General features: G+C 31.9%; 2 protein-coding genes across 2 annotated transcripts; both read right to left on the bottom strand.

Annotated features, from left to right (window-relative positions):
- Positions 1–615: 615 nt before the first annotated feature.
- On the bottom strand, positions 616–5913 carry LOC140888856 (uncharacterized). The gene is made up of 7 exons (XM_073296563.1): positions 5484–5913; positions 3994–4800; positions 3066–3418; positions 2133–2344; positions 1454–1710; positions 1185–1363; positions 616–1074 (listed from the first exon to the last, which is right to left on the bottom strand). Exons 1-7 carry the CDS (start codon positions 5722–5724, stop codon positions 991–993), a joined length of 2133 nt encoding a protein of 710 aa, XP_073152664.1. The 5' UTR covers positions 5725–5913; the 3' UTR covers positions 616–990.
- Positions 5914–8008: 2095 nt separating this feature from the next.
- Positions 8009–9182, bottom strand: LOC140875745 (cypmaclein-like). The gene is made up of 4 exons (XM_073279529.1): positions 9090–9182; positions 8747–8803; positions 8615–8669; positions 8009–8491 (listed from the first exon to the last, which is right to left on the bottom strand). Exons 1-4 carry the CDS (start codon positions 9132–9134, stop codon positions 8310–8312), a joined length of 339 nt encoding a protein of 112 aa, XP_073135630.1. The 5' UTR covers positions 9135–9182; the 3' UTR covers positions 8009–8309.
- Positions 9183–19338: the final 10156 nt, after the last annotated feature.

The raw sequence follows: 19338 nt of genomic DNA on the forward strand, positions 1-19338 counted from the left end.
AAAGGATTAAAAATGGAACTAGTTTAGAAATCACAACAATGAGTCCATGACAGACTCAAATATTAAGAATAATTACCGGAGCTAGGACAGTTATTGTAAATATTGATATTAACTATTAATATAAATTTATTATTATTAATTTATTGTTAAAATAAATTTATTATTTAAATTAAATTATAATATGATTTAATCCGAGTTCTAAATCTCGATTGTAACAAACTTTTCTCCCAACCTTTTAAAAAAAAAAAAAAAGCAATAAGAATAATTTATCTACATGACCCTCAAGTAAATGCTGTACATATAACTGATATAGAGATGCCAACCACTAATCAGCAGCTCTACTAGTCCTAGTAGTTAGTACTGATACATCTTTAAATAAATACAAAAAAATATTGTAAGTTGTAATGCACTAAGTGGAGTTAGTTCATCTTTACAAATCATTATTTATGAATATTGTCAGGCTCATGAACATTATTTTTTATCAAATTATTGATGAGAGATATTACTTTACTTCATGTATTCAATCACATATTTAACAATTTTTTTTGCTTAAATTCGACAACAGCACAAGAATAAAAAATCCCAGCAGAAAAATATAATTTGGAGTACAAAAAATTGAAAAAAAAAATTGAAGTTGTAAATAACAACGAATTGAATACATGGGTACAAATATATCTGGCCACCGTTTAAGCATTGTACGTTCAAGAAATGAAATTAATTTGGATTTAACTGAGGACCTGTGCTCAGATGTTACAGTGTCTTTCCCGTGAATTGAGAATCCGGTGATACTGATCTCGCTTGCCAGCGTCGTGCAAATGGAACGCAACAGGTTCCACCATTCTTCACAGCAAGTTGGTAATTTACGTATATCATATCGTGACAGATCCACCATTTCAAGAATAATGCAGATTACTTACAAAATGGAAAATTACCGCGTTGTCGGACATATGGTACAAAAGAATCATCCGATAAAGCTAGATCATCGTGAAACTACCCTGTCTCAATTTGGGAGATATTTCTCTTCTCTTCTGACCTGTGATGGTACAACTTAGCAATCTTTCTTCTCTCACAGTCCTGAAACACAGATAATTTGAGCTTAGGCACAAAAAGTATTGTAGCATACTGAATTCTGTCAAATACACATCGAAGAGCTTTCTTATATAGGGTGAATTATAAGTTTGCACCTTGAACATATTGAGATAAAATGGTTTATCAGGATTCTTCCTTCTCAACTTGTGATATGTATAGGCAAAACTTAGCTGATCACGAGGAGTAAACCGATCAACCTCATTAAACCAAAGGCAAGAAAATAAGTTGGACATTGGTGTATGTGCTCTAACAATGAAAGACCCCTCGGGTACATCTGCAAAAAAACTACTGCATCACGTAAAAAAGCACCAAAGATTATATCGAAACAAAAAAACATGCATTGATATCGGGTGCAAAATCATACTGCTAGGAAGAAGCTTGTCTGGGTTTGACGCATTGAACCTTTTCATCCCATCTGCTTGATAGAAAGCAAACTGTTCGTCTATCACAGTGTGGTTGTACTTGTTAAGCTTTTTATTCTGAGCAACCTCTTCCCACAAACAATGACGGTCATAGTGATTGGAAATAGCATACTCATAATCTTTTCTCCAAAGGAAGTATTCTAAGATGACCAAAGGATCAAGTTGAAGACGAAGTTTGCTATCTAACCAAATTGAGTACCTAAATAGAAGCCAGATGAACATGTATAATGGAACGTGGTAAAATTAGATCAAAAGAAACATGCAAATACAAAAAGGAAAAATCAAAGGTCTCAGAAATGAAGTTTTTTAGAATCCAAAAAAACCTCCCTTAGTTTCATGTTGAGTAAATTTATGAACTGCAATAATAGAAAATGAAACACCTGTACGATAATATAAAAGCTTTAAAGTGCCTGAGATGCTAGTATTTTTGTTCTATACATGTGTTGATATATCATCCTGAAGTAAATAAGAATATTGTTATGACTAATGTGGATTTGAATTACACAAAATCCATTTAAAAGGACTGAAATATGAATATTATTAATATAGAAAAAGAATTGAACATGGTGTCAACAATATTTATGCAATCTAATGACCACAATAGTCAACTAATCATTTTACCTGGCTGAAGGAAAAAGTCGGTGTGGCAAAAATTTTGGTATCTTGCCAACTCTCCGCATATCAGTGTAAGGAAGATTTTTTACCACCACAATCCTCCATAACCCAATAAAGCCCATCGTATCTGGGGTTTGGCCTTCTGAGGAAAGAGCTTGTAGAGTGAGTTCATCCATAAACATGACAAAGCACACATTTTTCCTTGATGTGCGAGAGACCTGAGTTTGGAAAGGAAGTGAAAATGAAATTAAATGTCGTAGCTCTAGCAATCAATTGCTATGTCATGAATTATCAATAATGAGTTTGCTTTTTTTAATCACTCGATCTTTCCACTTCAATTGTTAATCTCTACAGTTAGAATTGTGGTTCTTACCTGAGACAATCATGGTAATGCTAACAACTTCAGAATTTTTACTCATAAAAGTTTTTTCACAATGCCCTCGTATTTTGGAAATCTATAAAAATTTCACCAGTGTGTTGTCACAAGTGTTCAAGAAGGTCCGCAATATAGAAAGGAAAACTTTGTCCACATCAATGAAAACAAAAACCAGATACCAGCACATAATTTTATACTTTATAATAGATCATACTGAAAGCCGATGAGTTCAGCAAATCAAGCAGAAGAACAAATTATGCATATTATCTCATATTTTTGTATCAGTTCCCAAAACCTGAATGTAAACTAATTATAAATGTTATTGAGAGATGATATTTTCTCTCAATCTTACAACATCAAATCACTGATGCCTCCCATTTTTAACATTGGCCACAGGGTTCAAATCCAATCAAATCGTCAAAGTTTTGAAATTTAGCACACAGATGCATCAAAAATAGTTTCTAATTGCAGTTTCTTTTGCTATGCCAAAGATCTCGTTCACGCATTTCATACATCCAAGATGTACAGTGTTTTAAAGACTTGTAAGGGGTGAAGAATAATACCGTCCTGCCCATTGGTGATCTCAAGCGATCGGAATTCCCAAAGATACAAGACATTACAGCGATGTGGCAGCTACTAATGTATTTTGCATCATCTTCTGCCATGTCAAATCCTGTACTTGGTGAGTCTTTAGGTCCTTTCACAAAACCACAGTTGATTTTCTGATCATGAGCAATAAACGATTCTTCCCTCTGTGTGAGACTCTGATGTCCGGCAAATCTAGGTTCCCATTTTTCGTTTTCAATTAATTTTTCCTCTATTTCTGTATATTGCAAGGAAAATCTGGCAAATTTTCGACTTTGAACAGGCTCAACAAGTAGAGACGAAGAATCCAAAAGTTTCATCTCACAAGAACCTGAAATGGTTGAGTATCAGCATCTCAAGCCAAACCAATAACAGAAATGCTGAAAAAGACAAAAAGGGAAAAGTACAGTAGCATACCAACAACCGGTAAGTATTAAATTTAGATGGCTATATTTCAATCAGGAAAAAACAAGGAAAAGGTTGACATGATGTCAACGAGTAGATACACATGAAGGGGTGGGTAATTCAAAAGCAATTTTTTATAAGGTAACATATTTATTGTCTTAAAAAACTGCAAGTACATCTGATATGGGAAAAAAAAGGCAAGTACATCAGATCTGCAATTCTATCGTGTGTGTGTTTTTTACCATATTAGTCTTGGATTCGGGGAAATCCAATCCCACATATTGTGGTAATAAATAAAATTGTATGAGACTACACATAAAATTGAATTACACATGTGGTCGCTAAAGTTTGCATAATGTCAGGGATGGTCCTTCAATTCCAGAAGAGTAAAAAGCCCACCACAAACTTCTCTACTGATCGAGTAACATGATCTTTTAACAAGAAGAATCAACTTCTTATTTGCAATTAAAACTACAACTTTGTGTGAAATAAAACAATTACCTGAAAATTTTCTACGTTTTGGCTTCTTCTTGCTACCTGAGTGTCTTTCAGGCACTAATTTTCTGACTGGTTGATCTTCCAGAAAAGTGATATTTTCAGGATTGGCATTGACTTTTGGATGCTGAGAGTGTAAGAGGGATTCTTCAGAAAACAAATCAGCAGAACGTGAATCAACATTTTCAATGACTTCTTGCTTTTTATTTCTAGCATGATGACCATGAAAAGACTCTCCAGTGTTAATGCTATGGGGTTTACTGGCAGCAGAGTGGTCCTTGCTATTATGTGCAGTATTATCATATTCTTCCATTTGATCATCCTGTATGTCAATACCATCATCGTATTCATCATCAGCATCTAACTCTCTATGTTTTCCATCATTAGAATTATCAGATTGCTGGCTGCTACTGTCATCCACATCCATTGACTCTTCAATGCTCTTTAGTGAGGCTTCATATTCAGCCTCATACATTTTTAATTCATTGCGCCCAGCCTCATTGTACAAACTATTACCCCGATGATCTAAAACTTTCGAAGGTTTGTCTGAAAGTGACTTTTTATTGTTGTCTTTCACGTCAGGGTGAATATTATCCACAGAATCATCTTGTGTTTGCTCCAATTCCTCCTCACTATAATCTTCATCCCTTCTCCTATCATCCTTGTCCCAATATCGTGAATCCCGGCCATGTGCTACTGATCCGTCGCCAAATTTGAGCTCCTCCATTTTTGGAATTTGTGTAATATTCATGAGAAAATCCGTATCGTTTTCCATTTCATCATCCTGGATTTGGTTTCTGTTTGCTTCCCCTCCTAAACAGGTAGAATAAGTAAATACCAAGACCAAATATCCAACCAGGTAGCCAACCATAATCTAGTATTTTATAGACTACAGAGTCCGAAGCATTTGCTTAGAATTAAAAATAGTTTCATGATTCCACCTACGTTCAAGTTAACTTTATATAAAATCCCAATGCACAACCAAACACATTTCTAAAACCCCACAGAACTAAAACATCTACAAGCCACCCTTACTATTATTTTGAGGCTTTAAAAACTATTTGCTTCAGATTGTAAAGTCATTAGAGGTGCTTCTCCAGCATCAAAACATCCCTAACACATTCGAATCAAAATGCCACCATCTTTCAAATTCACCAACACACAACTTTTGCAATTATTTCTTAGTTTTTTCACTCCAAAAAAAGAAAAAGAAAAAGAAAACCTTATTTCCACGGCAAATCCAGCAAGAATTACTAAAAGCTGCTTGCAGTTCAGGGCAAACGGGGAAAATAAAAAACCTTAATTACTGTCGATATCAATTCAACTAACGAACCAGACCAATCATAACCTATTAGGCTATTACCACAATCGTCCGCCCTCTTCAGTTACTTGAAGCAATTAATCGATAGTTAAAATCAACAAAATCAAGCACAAACACGATCACATACAACAAAAAAAAAAACACGAAGCTTTATCTGTAGTAAGTAAATACACACCTTTACTCTGCAATGAGAAATAGAAGAAAGCGGAGATCGATAGAATAAGTAAAAGCGTCAGACCACCAAATCCAGTCGAGATCTTATAACCCTGCGAGGCCTTGGATCGCCGATGCTGATGGTGATGAGAGTGTCGGGAGCCAAGGCCACCACCTCCGCCTCGAACGCCGATCGACACGTGATCCGACGCGACGCCGTTTCTCGCCCCACTAATGCCGCCGGATTGCCTGAACTGAGCCATGCGCGCATTATTGGATGTAGATACAGATTTCCCGTGCGTATGTCCGCAGGGGTTTAGAGTTGGGAATATGTGGTTTTGGAAGGGTATAATTGGGAATACACGTCCCCGTTCTGTCACACGGAGATAGGGGAAAGTTCACCGGAGATACTTACTTAGCGTGCGGGGGGCAAGAGTGAAGACGCCATGGTGGGGAAATTTATTCATTTCGGGCATTTCTTATGTACCGAAATGCCCCTGCTTCAATAAATCTCCTCTTTATTTTAGATTTTTTACAATCATCAAATCTTTGATTTATTAACATTCCCAATCTATAGAAATTCCAGAGAAAATTAAATTATTAGATAATAAAATTTTTAAATATCTTTTGTTGATATAATAGATTTATGAGTGGGTTTCTTGTGAAACTGTATCACATATGTATGTCTTCATCCAGCATATTTACAATAAAAATTAATAATATTTTGAATTAGTCTGTCGCACATGGCGGTTGACCTGACTAGTGTGGTTTACAACTATTGTATTAATTCGAGGCTTACCCAATGTGCATCGAAATATAATAACGATAGTTTCCCCCTAAAAACAATAAAATAAAAGGCAATACTTTTAACCAAAAAAATAATATGTTTTCTTCAATAGAGTTGAATAATATATTTGTCTTATAAAATTATCACTTGAAACAATTTGATAAGAGTTTTTGTTTTTATTTTATATTGTAGTGATAAAATCAAAATCTAGATTTAGCCATGTACAATTACGAAATTTACCGTTAGATTTTTGTGTAACAATCTATTTACCAACAATAGAATTTATCACGTATATTGTTTATCGCAAGTTAAACGAAGTTGCAACATACCAATGAAATACTCATTTAAATTTGTTTGCGTTTTTTACGTTTGAAATATCCATAGATTAAAAAAAAAAAGTTTGAAATATCCGTAACATGTTTAAAAAAATTATAACTTCAAATTAAAACTTAGCAAGTGAAATTAACTCCTAATTTGACATAAAATGTTACAACAATTGGGATATGTGATTTTTTTTCCAATTATTTGAGTAGGTGTCATGTGATAATATCTAATTGATATAAATATGTGAGACGTATCAACTCGACTCATATCTACAATAAAAAATAATTTTTTATAAATAAATTTAAATAAAATATCAGTTTCACGAAATTAATTCGTAAAATCATCTCATATTATTTTTTTGTAATTATTATATGTCCATTGTTGATTTAGCTAGAAAATAAAACGAGCGCTTCCATAGATTGTATAGTATGAGCAATCACTCGAACAATCTCGGTCACAATTCTTAGTAGGTCATTCATGCGTCACAAAATAAAGTCGGAGGTTTCGGGGTTCCGGACAAAGATAACAGAATGTAACTCGAAACTAAGACGACTTAAGTTATCTATGGGCATTCAAAAAATTTAATGAGGTGAAACAATTATGGATCTATGTGATTTATGAGCTTTCATAAATAAAAAAGATTGGGCCCAATGATTAAGTCTCGTACTTTATTAATTAATAATTAATAATTGGTCTTGTAGCGCAAAGATATTCAATAAAACAATTGGACAACACAATTATAATTAGGCTTGGACCCCGTAAATAATTTTCTTTCATACGTAACCATCAATCATAAAGTTAAACCATATGTCATTATTAGTATTTCAAATAGCTAGCTAGCTTTAAAAAAAAAAAAAAGAAGCTAGCTAGCTACATTAAAATAAATATTGAAATAATAAGTTTTTTTTTTAAATTAGACTAATAAGTTATATATATATATATAACACTATATATATAGATAGTATAGATATGAAAATAAGTTTTTTGGTCCATTAACTTGTTCATGTTTTGGTTTTGGTCCATTAACATTTTTTCGATGTGGGCTTTGGTACACTAACTTTGCATTTTCAGTATTTTTTGGTCAAACTGTATACGTGTCAACTTCTGATTGGTCCAAAATGATGACGTTGACCAATCAAAAGCCGACACGTATGAAGTTGGACCAAAAAACACTGAAAATGCAAAGTTAGTGTACCAAAACCCACATCGAAAAAGTTAATGACCAAAACCCAAAGGAAATAAAGTTACTAAACTAAAAAACTTATTTTCCCTTTTTTTAAATATAAAATAGAAAAGGCATCAATTTATCCCTGATCTTTTTCTTTAATATTCTTGTTACGATACAGAATTTAGGCAAGACTAGTTCATAAATCTTGATGATAAATTAATGCATTCCACAATAACTAATGAATGGAAAAAATTAAATTAAATAAAAAAAAACCAAATTCTTTGTATTGCACAAATACATAAATAGAGTACATATACATAATATACCAGACACTGTAATAGCAAGTGTCGATTATTTCCACATCGGTGAGCAGATTCCGACAGCCACAGCTATCAAAATCCAAACAAGAATCACGCATCTTCACACACAAAACACACACACACATCATGCAAGAATCACATACACACGGAGAAACAAACACGAGTCACACAAATTCACAAGATAATATATATATCGAGTGAACATCATGCATGAAATATATGTACTAGAAGATGGGATGGAATATGTGATCAAGGGCACTTGAGCCTATTCCCACGTGTCCTTATGCTGGCGTAGCAGGGGCACAAGTGCGTGTTCCCCGAAGTCCCCGGCGGCACGCAGTTGCACTTGGCACAGCAGCCGGTGCATGATCGGAAGCATATCTTCCTTCTCGACGACCTGCTGCATCGCCTCGAGCATTCAGCCGGGCAATCTGCCATCAATATTATTCACCAAGAATATTAATCCAACATCAACCAGGAATTAGTATGTAGAATTCATGAACTGATGGAAAATTATGAAAGAAATCATTAATTATAGTATATATATGTGTTACTGATTCTGTATTTCTGGTCAAGAAGGCCTCCTATGTTTCCTCCCGCCGCATCCTCCTGATCGACAAAAATGTTTAATTATTAATAATAAAAAAAAAGAAGAAAAAGTTGGTATCTTTCATATATATTATCACCTGAGAAAGAGCTTGCAGTGCAGAAGTATCAGTGACTGATGTTGCCTCCACAAAACCCTGACAATGGAATGTAGACTAATTAACAGGTTAATGAGACCCTAGCTACCTTTTGGTAATACTCAAATCATTCATCTAATGGTCTACGTCTCAACACATATATATAATTAATATTATAATGCTAACATGACAAATCATGAGTTGTTAGATCTTCTATTAGGATAATACCCGTAAGATAGGTTGAACTAAACCTAATTTATTCATCATGAAATTGAATTGTTTTACAATATCGGGGCCGCCGGACCGGATGATCGAAGATGAAGCAATACATATTATACATGTGTACCTGTGTGAACAAAATGGCAATGAGCAAAAGACACAGGAGCTTCATGATATGTACTTGATAGCAATGTATATATGGGATTGGGGAGATGATGTGCATGGGAAATAAGGAGGCTATATATATAGAGGATTTAGATGCTTAATTAGTAAACTTTTGAAAGGGTCACATGCAAAGATCGATGCAGATGTGGTCACAGACTTTGTGATGGCTTAGGTAAAGATAAGGCCAGAAAAAGGTTTAAATTAAAGTCTGTCGACTTTTTGCGTTTTGAAAGTTTGCAGAGTCATCAACATTAGCGTAAAAGCGTTTGTCTCGGTGTTACAACGTACAGCTCATGCCCAGTACTATATATTGATTCTTTGGCTTTCTAGATCGATCGTTTCTATTAGTTTCTGTACACAGAAATTGTTGTGAAAAATGGAAAACATGATGGTCCCCTCTTGGCAGAGCCCGGGATTGTCGCGAGGCATGCATATAAGCCTTAGCTATAGCAGCTTGTGTAGATATTCATGAGTGCATGTTTTATCTAGAGCTGGGTTATTAATGGTTAAATACGTAGAATCTTGCATTTTGTAAATTTAATTATATACTTTGAAACAAAAGGTTTTCGATTTATTCGAGTTGCATGCTAGCTATTAACGGTTAATTAACTTGACCTTTTGCGACGATTGTTATATATATCTATATGTTTTGGGAGGATTAAGTATGGTTTGAGTCATATAAATTGACATGTTTTTAATTACTAGCTAGATTTTAATAATGTTTTTTTAGTTAAAAAATTTGGCCCCTCATGATACTCGAACCTTTTTTTGATCATTGTTTAATTTTGCGAAAAGCCACAAAACCTAGCTCCTAATATTACTCCCATCCGGTGAGAAAAATTAAATTATGTAATCGGATATTATTTGGAATTAATTTCATTAATCAAATTCGAGTATTGTTTTTAGATATCTCTGCTATTTTATAAGGGTGATGATACATCTACACGGAGAGTTACACGTTGAGTTACACGATTCACTTAAAATTACATAAATATCCCTTAATTATTTTGAAAAAAAAATTTCAAATAAAATGGAGTGATAATTTTGTAATTTAATGCGAAGTGTGTAATCCAATATATAACTCAATGTGTACATGTAGCATTTCCCATTTTATAATGCTCGAGAGACTTATAAAAACTAACTATATGAGGACATCATATTTTCTTCCCGTTTTACTCTTTTACTTCCCAATTACTTTTTTCTATATATCCAATATTCCACTAAAAACTATCTCTAACTCCATGATTTGCTTTTAAAAAATATACGTATAAAAAAAATTTATCTTTTACACACGCAAAGTGTGTGCATTTTTCACTAGTATATATAATACAATAGATGCTAAAATTATGTAGAATGTAGTTTAAAGAAATTCCTGCATATCACATGGAAAATTATTTTTTTATATAAAAATTACATATTTGATATACGTAACATGTATGTTTCACTTTCACTGCAGCATTCCAAAGAAAATAGAATAACATGCACGTTTTTTGTTTCGTCGTGATATCGGTCAATTTACGATCTTATTCCACTAAATTTGCATTTTTTTCGATTTTTGCTCATTTTTATCGAAAACTTACGCGAAACATGAAAGTAATGATTTGTCATATAAAATTGTTGACATGCCCGATGCCCCGATGCCACGTCATCGCTTCACCGAAAGATGATTAAAATTGAAAATAAAGTGTGAACTAGCCGGTACATGGACTAAGAACATAAACTGATTAATAATAACATGATAAAAATAAAAAATAAAAACACACAAATTAATTACGCTATATCCGAAAATATCCGTCTAATTTTTGAATGTATTATATCCGCGACAGTGAACAACAGCTAATTAATTAGCACACTCGAGTGTCGTGATATATATGTATGCACTGGACTGAAGTACGACTACACAAAATTGGATCACCACATACAGGGTTGGATATTCACTATTCAGTGTCTTTTTGGCCTTCAACAGGTTGCTATCCAATCATTAAATCCAAACCACCCAAAAATATTTTATATATTTTTCTTCTGATTTTATGCGGAGAAAATTATATATTCTTTATATTATATTCTATTCTTGAATATAATATTACTTTATATTCAATACTTCCTGTTTTGTTTTTATTCAATAATTTGTCGTGTAATTCCCATATAATTAACTCCATTATTATCATTTTATCTTCGAGAGGGTGTGTTTGAATTGAGATATTAAAATGATGGATGCATATCTCGAATGCAATTTAGCTATTTGGAAACATATAATAAATTTAAGATATTTTTCAAATTCATACATCATCATTTCCGTATTAATTACATTAATGGATTTGAAATCGAAACAACATTTGATTTTAAATCACATCACTTAATCCAAAATCATTACATACAAACGAAACTTTAGTTTGAGTGGCGCCCTTTCAATTTTATTGGGTTTAGTATTTTAAACAGTTCAAATTTATTATTCAACTAGACCATTTTTGGGAATAATTCAAGAAATTGGATTGCTTAGTACTGTCGGTAAATTTTCTTGCTATTACTTTTATAATTATTTTGAACTTACTCTGTTCGATAATGTTTTTAAAGAAATTAACTAGATTCACAAAATTATTCATGTCAAACTTAATGTGGGATTTAATTGATGATTCGTTGGGTTGAACTATTACTCAGAATTAAAAAAAAAAAACACACGAATAGCATGCTTGAAATTAAACTACTTTTATGAGCTTTTGAAAATGCGTAAAAATTATTTTGGTACATAAACTATTGATAAAATGTTAAATTGATACATGAACTATTGAAAATGATTTAATTGGTATATAATCAAACTCAAAAGTCAGTTTGTCATGTACTTAAATATTTTTTAAGTCCAATATTGTTATTAAATTCAACTAGATACATATTTTACATTTTAAATTATTTTATTAATTTAAAATTAAAAAATAAATTCATAATTACTAATTACCATACTATAAAATAAAAATTTTATATCATGTATCCGAAAAAATATTCAACTTGAAATTAGTATATTATATAATATACCATCTTTTAATTGTATTAATATAAATAGTAATATCATAACATAGATAAAGAGAAAGCTCATTTAATTTATTATATTTATTATTTTGAATATATAATTTATCAATTGTTATATATATGTGTATGTGTATATGTTTGTATTAATTAATATTTATAATATTTTCGTACAATGAGTGCGATTTATTTTTTATGATATAAATTTATGCTTATAATTGTAATAAAATAATTTTGAAAAATAAATGTGTATTTATTTTAATTTAATAAAAATATTAGACTTTAAAATAATTTAGGTAAAGACCGGTAAAATAACAAAGAAAATACTCATTAGACGAAAACTAAACTTTGACAACGTATAAGATTAATATGAATCTTGTAATTTTTAATCGATTAATTACTTTGCGAAATAAAACTTTCAAATTTTTTTTTTAAAAAAAATATATATATTTGACTGGATATTTCTTATCATCTCGTGAATAATAATAGACTTGAGATGGTCCATCAGATTATTTAAAAATGGGTTAATGAGATTCTACACTATTACTCAATCATGTATCCCATCGTCCATATTTTTACACATCATGAACATAATTAATGATATATTATTGATGTGGCAAATCATGATGCCCAAAACCACCAAAAATTTATTATGGCTTCAAATGAAGCAATAAATATCAATATATAAATATCACATAGGATTTTTTTAATATAAAAATATTAAATATACTCCCTCAGTCCCAATTATATAGTCCACGTTTTTTTTTGTCCCAAATATATAGTCATATACTATATTTAGTAATATTTTTTTACATTTCAATTTACTAATATACCCCTATTAACTACACCTTGAAAATTATGCAATCATTTTTTAATACATTAAATAGGGATAAATAGGAAGTTTGTATAAAATTTGTTTTCTCAATGCTTTTTCTTAATCTGTGTGGAAGAAAAAGTAGGACTATATAATCGGGACGGTGAAGTATATTACATAAAAACCCTTATGAGACTATCTGACCACGTCAAGTTTTTGAGACAGATCCGATTCATGAAAAAAAAATATTATTTTTATGTGAAAATATTACTTTTCATTACAAATATAGATTAGATTGATATTTCTATTGTATTCTTTGTATTATTATTATTATTATTTATTATATGGTTATGGGGACTCAACTTTCGGCTTCCATGATCCATATGGTCTGTAACCCTCCCTCTTCTAATGCAAGCAATATATGGCCAAGAAATAATGCGAATAAACGAGAACAGTAACCACATTAGACACAGGATTAAAATACCCAACTATAGAAATGGTTGAAATATGTATTGATGAATGGGATGAATTTGGTTATAAATTATATATGTTGCCGTTAATTAGAAGCAATTACAAATGATCTTCTATTTGCTGGGCTGGACGAGAAAATTTTGGGATGAAGAGCAATGGAATGGGACAAATCTCAAGAATATGTGTAACAAAGTTGGGGCATGCATGTCGAAGTATTCAACTGAAAATTATTGTTAATACCATCCAAGATATATGATCGCACCCTGTAATTGTGTTGGACTATTATTGTATACAAATGATAAATGGCAATTGGAATAAATTAGAAATTCAATTAAATAATATAAAATAATTGAGTACGTAATACTTAAATTATTGTCTAAGTATTGATGTCGTAAGAAATTACGTTACCTAGAGCTAGGGAATTTGGGTGATCAGTCAATTCGAATAAACACGTCGTTAATTCTAAGAGAACAGATGTTCTTGCGTTTACGTACGCCAATAAATTTATGGATTATCACATGCGTCACAAAATGAGGTTAGAGGCGTTGGAGGATATTCGGTAAAAATCTTCTTGACTCTCAAGTCAGCGATCATTTCAAAATATATAATACAAAAGCTATAAAATTTTAGAGCATAAATTGAGATAATGTAATGATGAATTCTTCCTATTTATAGAGTTTATATTCAAGTGGATCCGTGGGTTTTTTTTAAAAAAAATGGGCCTAACATTGGGCTAATTCTATTTAAATAATAACTTGGGCCCCCTTTTTTACATTAATTACATTTTTCCTAATCATCCTTTAAGCTAATTGTACCATGTATCTTAAAATGGTCTAGACCCATCAAGTATATATAGCAATTGCAGGTGAAGCCAAACTATCTAAATACAAAACCAATGTTTTCATAATCGGACCGGTGATCGAACTGGTTTACTTTGAAAAAACGGTCCAACCAGTCGGACCGTTTTAACCGGACGGTCAAACCGAAAAACCGTTTATGTAATATAATAAATTAATAATATATTTTAAAATTTAAAACCTAAAAGATGTATATAAATAGACAAAAAAATATATTTATCCTAGTTTTAAAAATAAATAACAATATAAATATATTCAAAATATTAATTATAGTTATATATAATTTTAAAATTAAATAAATTAATTAAAAAAACTCTAATAATAGTACAATAATATTTTTAAGAATGTACAAATTCCATTAATAATGTATATATATAATAAAATATTAAATTAAAGTTTTAATTTTTTTAAAAAAAACTAATTTTTTTAAAAATAATAAAAAAAATTCAAAATTCCGGTCGGACCGGTTCTTGGCCGGTTCTTGAAAACGGTTCTTGGCCGGTTCTTAACCGGTTCGATCGGTTTTGACCGGTTCTTGACCGGTTCTGAACGGTCCGACCGATAAAACGGTTATTTGAGGTATTCTGGACCAGACCAATGACCGGTTCCCAGTCGAACCGGTTGAACCGGCCGGTCCAGTCCGATTTTAAAAACAATGTACAAAACAGAAAACCAATGTTGAACTAGTAGAGTATAACTTTTGTAAGAATTTGTATTATATATAAAGAATCCGCTTATTACAAAAGCCGACACCATTTTTTTCTCTAAAATTGTTCTTATATGTTATAGATATTACAATTTTTTTTCTTCTATAGACATTTCTAACTGCAGTTTAGTCTCTCGATAATTTTTACAACTGTAATATTACTCATATTTGAATATAAATCAAATTAATTAAAAAATATTATACAAGAATGCAACACGTGCATTGATACACTAATATCAATAGAGATTCAAAAGAAGCATAAATTCATGCTTCATCTAATACTAATTATCAGTTGAGTGATATATAGGGCTAGCAAAAAATATCGAAATGTCGTCATACCGCATTTACCGTACCGAAAAAAAACCGAAAATATCGAAAATTTCGGTATACCTTAAATTTCGGTACGGTATCGAAATTTTTGGTATCGGTATCGGTATACGATTTTTGAATTTTCGGTATTGCGGTATACCGAAAAAAAAATGGTATATACGGTATCGGTATGATACTATGTATACCGATATTTTTTTAAAAAAAAATAGTATAAAAAATCGATATACACGGTATCGATATGTAGCGTACCGAATTTTTGTATTCGATACGATATCGAAAATATCGAAATTTTCGGTACGGTATGCGGTATTCGGTACGGTATGCGATATACCGTATCGAACCATCCCTAGTGATATAGAGTATAGACCTACACTTAATTTAGTCACAAAAGCATATACATCAATATCGAGGCCGTGAAACTCACAGTTACCTTAAATCAAATTCGTCCTCTCGCACGGGTTCTTTGAAAAAAAAAAAAATGTATGTTTCTCGAGATACACTTAAGCAACAAATTATAATTACTTGAGACGAACTAAAAACGCACCTAAATGTTATCACTTTGAATCACCAGAATTGAAGCAAAGCAACGACGTAGCAAACGTAGAGAGAATATAATATAAGTGGATTGTTAGAAATCAAGTGTTTGAATTGTTGAAATGACATCCCTATTTATAAGCTTGATTATCATGAGACATTTATCACCCCTACAAAATCACATTCAAGAACACTCAAAGCCCATTTTCTCACAATTCCATTATTTCATTTCCAATCTTTCCAAATTCAGTCCATGCACAATTTTAATTCACAAGTCCATAATTCTCCAACCGTTGTTAATTAATTGCACGGCTCGAAACAAGGCTCCAATAAAACAACTCTGGCATCAATGGAGTAGAAGAAAATTATAGAATTTTCTTTCGCAATGTTTACATGTATGAAACATGCACAAAGGAAGAGGAAAACTTTCGGAGGATCGAAATTAAGACATACTTTTTTTAATTTAAATATTTTTTTTTTAAAAAAGGGTACAAATTAAATGGAGCTAAAGAATCTTGGGCAAATGACACGTAGGAAAAGTTAAAAAAATGGAAATTATTGAGTCATCGATTTGAAAAAACAAATAGAATGCACGAATAAGGTTGTAATATATATATACAGCAATCATCAAATCTGTGATGAGACAAAGGGAATGTGGAGAGACACCATATGATTTTAGTTCAATTTTTGTGTGGAGACAACATGTCATCATTAGACTATATAATATTAGTTGAGTAGTGTCCCTAGTCTCCACCCCCCCTTGTCTAGAAGCTATAGTTTAAGTCACTTTCAAGCTTGGTTACCCCCACCAGAATCCCATATATGTATAAATGTATCAATATGATCATGATCTGTATCATATTATTGCAGTGTTGAAATATTTGTCCCAAAACCCTTCATTGTGCACACCATGGATCCATCTTTCTCAGCCCCACAAACCGCCCCAAAATATATATATTCCCTCGCCCTTGCTTCGCTTACACTGTCACCGCTTCGCACAAAATTTCCGAGTAAATTAATTGTTAATACTGATTATGCATCAAATTGTGATGTTTCATGTGTCATGGTATGTTATGCTGATTATGCTTCGAAGCAGGACTCGAAAAATCAACGGGACATGGGGATTTTGGTTACATGATATTCTTTTACAAAAGTAGACATGTAATGGGTAAAGTCATGTGGCTGGCTGCTAGTGTTCACACTAAACAGGAAGTATATGTTCTACTTCTAGCTCTCGCGTGACATTCATGTTAAAAACAAAATTGATGTTGTCATTTTAAAGTTGATTGATATGGAGACCCAACTTTGCAAAATAAATGTGGACTAAAAATTTATTTCACGTGGATTTATATAACTGAATTTCATGTTAAAAGTCTCCGATTTTCAACTGGCTCTCCATGGGACGGGACGGGGACGGGGACGGGGACGGGCCGGGTTTGTGACAGTGTATGTTGGTGAAAATACATGTGAACGATAAGTTGGTGGATGATACTTTGATCAGAATATTTGAATCTTGAGCTTGAAGCCCAAGAGCACATGATTTTCATGTTATAATATTATTTTTAAGCTGCAAATTAACTTCTATTTTGGGGCATGTGACTCGAGTAGCCTCTCACAATAGGGAAAGGGCTAAATTCAAGATGCAAGCAATTTAATTTAACAAAAATTGCTTATAGCTAGGTAGACTGCTGAACAAATTCCTGGGGTCCACACACTTGTTACATCATTATATTTGTGGGTCCGTAGAACCAATGCACCAGACATCAAATTTTAAGGTTAATTAATTAAATAATTAATCTTTAAATGTATGCGATCATTATATAAAAATCTTACTTTGGCATATGCATGCTTTGATTTCCTAATGCAAGGCGCCAAGCTGCCTAATATATGCAACATTTGTACATGTTTGATTACATCCGACACTAATAAATACTAGGACACGAAGCAAAGACGAGGCTACTCGATCGGATCTTGGCGTACCATCGGATCTTGGCGTACCAGATTTGTACATCCCCGATTACTTCGAATGTGGCAGTATATGTGTGTACTCGTGGATTGCTTCTCGGTGTAGCATAGACAAAACAAAACCGAGAGCTGCCGATCGGCTCTCAGCAATTTGAATATGGTTTTCAATATAATAAATCTGCGCAGGGTTAAAATTAGGCAAATGCGTGAGTGAGAGAACAAATGCGTGAGTGAGAGAGCACATATATATGTACTTGGCATGCGCGACAAAAAATTTGCGTTGAAACTTACCCTTTTTGTTATATTTCTACCACATTATTTTGAAGGCAATTTTCTCGTTGACAATACTAATTAATCATATCTTCTAAACGGATCAACCTACATATAAACTGAATATGTATATTTATGTATTTACCAACCTGATTTTTCGTTGGAGAAAAATAAACAATTTGAAAAATGATATATGTACACGTTCGTCGTTTGGTTAAAATGTTACCTTTGAAGTTAAAAAACTATATCAATACAAAAATCTTTTCATTAGTACATGCAAGATAATTTTATAATTTCAAATTAAAGGTAATTAACGAATAACCATGTGTGTAACTGAATATGTGTATGTAGCATAATTTGAGTCATTTTTGGCTTACTATGTCTTATATTAGGGTTAGTGATCACCGATCTACTAATCACTCGTCAAACTTTGATCTTGATATACTAATTTTTAATTTTTGAGTTATTTTAGTCCAATTCTAGATGTATTGTTTAAATTAAAAAATTTTATATCATAAGAGCGATTCCTAATGTCACGTCAGTATTTTATGTGGACACAATTTTATTTTAGTAAATGATGATTTTAGACAATAAAGAGTTCCCTTAATTGTAGATATGATTGCATTAATGTTATCAATATTAATCAGTGTTCTAAAAGGCACCGCCTAGGCGTCGCCTAGGCGCTAGGCTATTGCTCACCGCCTTGCTTTTTCTAGGCTATGCCTCTAGGCGCTGTCCGCCTAATCTCCGCCGCCTAGGCTGACAAAACGTCGCCTAGGCTGAAAAAATTCGCCTAGGCGGTTACTATTTTTTGCAAAAAAAAAAAAAAAAAAAAAAACTAAAAGAGATAGTGACGACGTGAGAAACAAACACAGAAAGAAAAAAGAAGCGCAAAAAAGAAAGTCAAGCAAAAAATTAAATGTCATATTACATATGAAGAGTTGATATCTATTAATATCTATCTAATTGTTGTTGTTGTTGTTGTTATTGTTATTATTATTAATAAAATTTTATAAGAGTTTCGTACAAAAACTAAAAAACATAAGACATAAAATTTATATTTTATAGTAAAACTCATGAATATTTCAAATTATTTATTATTTAGGTTTAAAAATAAAAATTGCTTAGGTTACCGCCTAGCATTTTTTAGAACATTGATATTAATTACACTTTAGATTTCATTATGAACTTTTAATTATTTATTTTATTTTAATGGGATAAAATGATGTTTTATGACTTTTTC

The sequence above is a fragment of the Henckelia pumila genome, chromosome 1 (genome assembly GCF_033568475.1).
Source record: "Henckelia pumila isolate YLH828 chromosome 1, ASM3356847v2, whole genome shotgun sequence".
Classification (NCBI taxonomy): Eukaryota; Viridiplantae; Streptophyta; class Magnoliopsida; order Lamiales; family Gesneriaceae; genus Henckelia; species Henckelia pumila.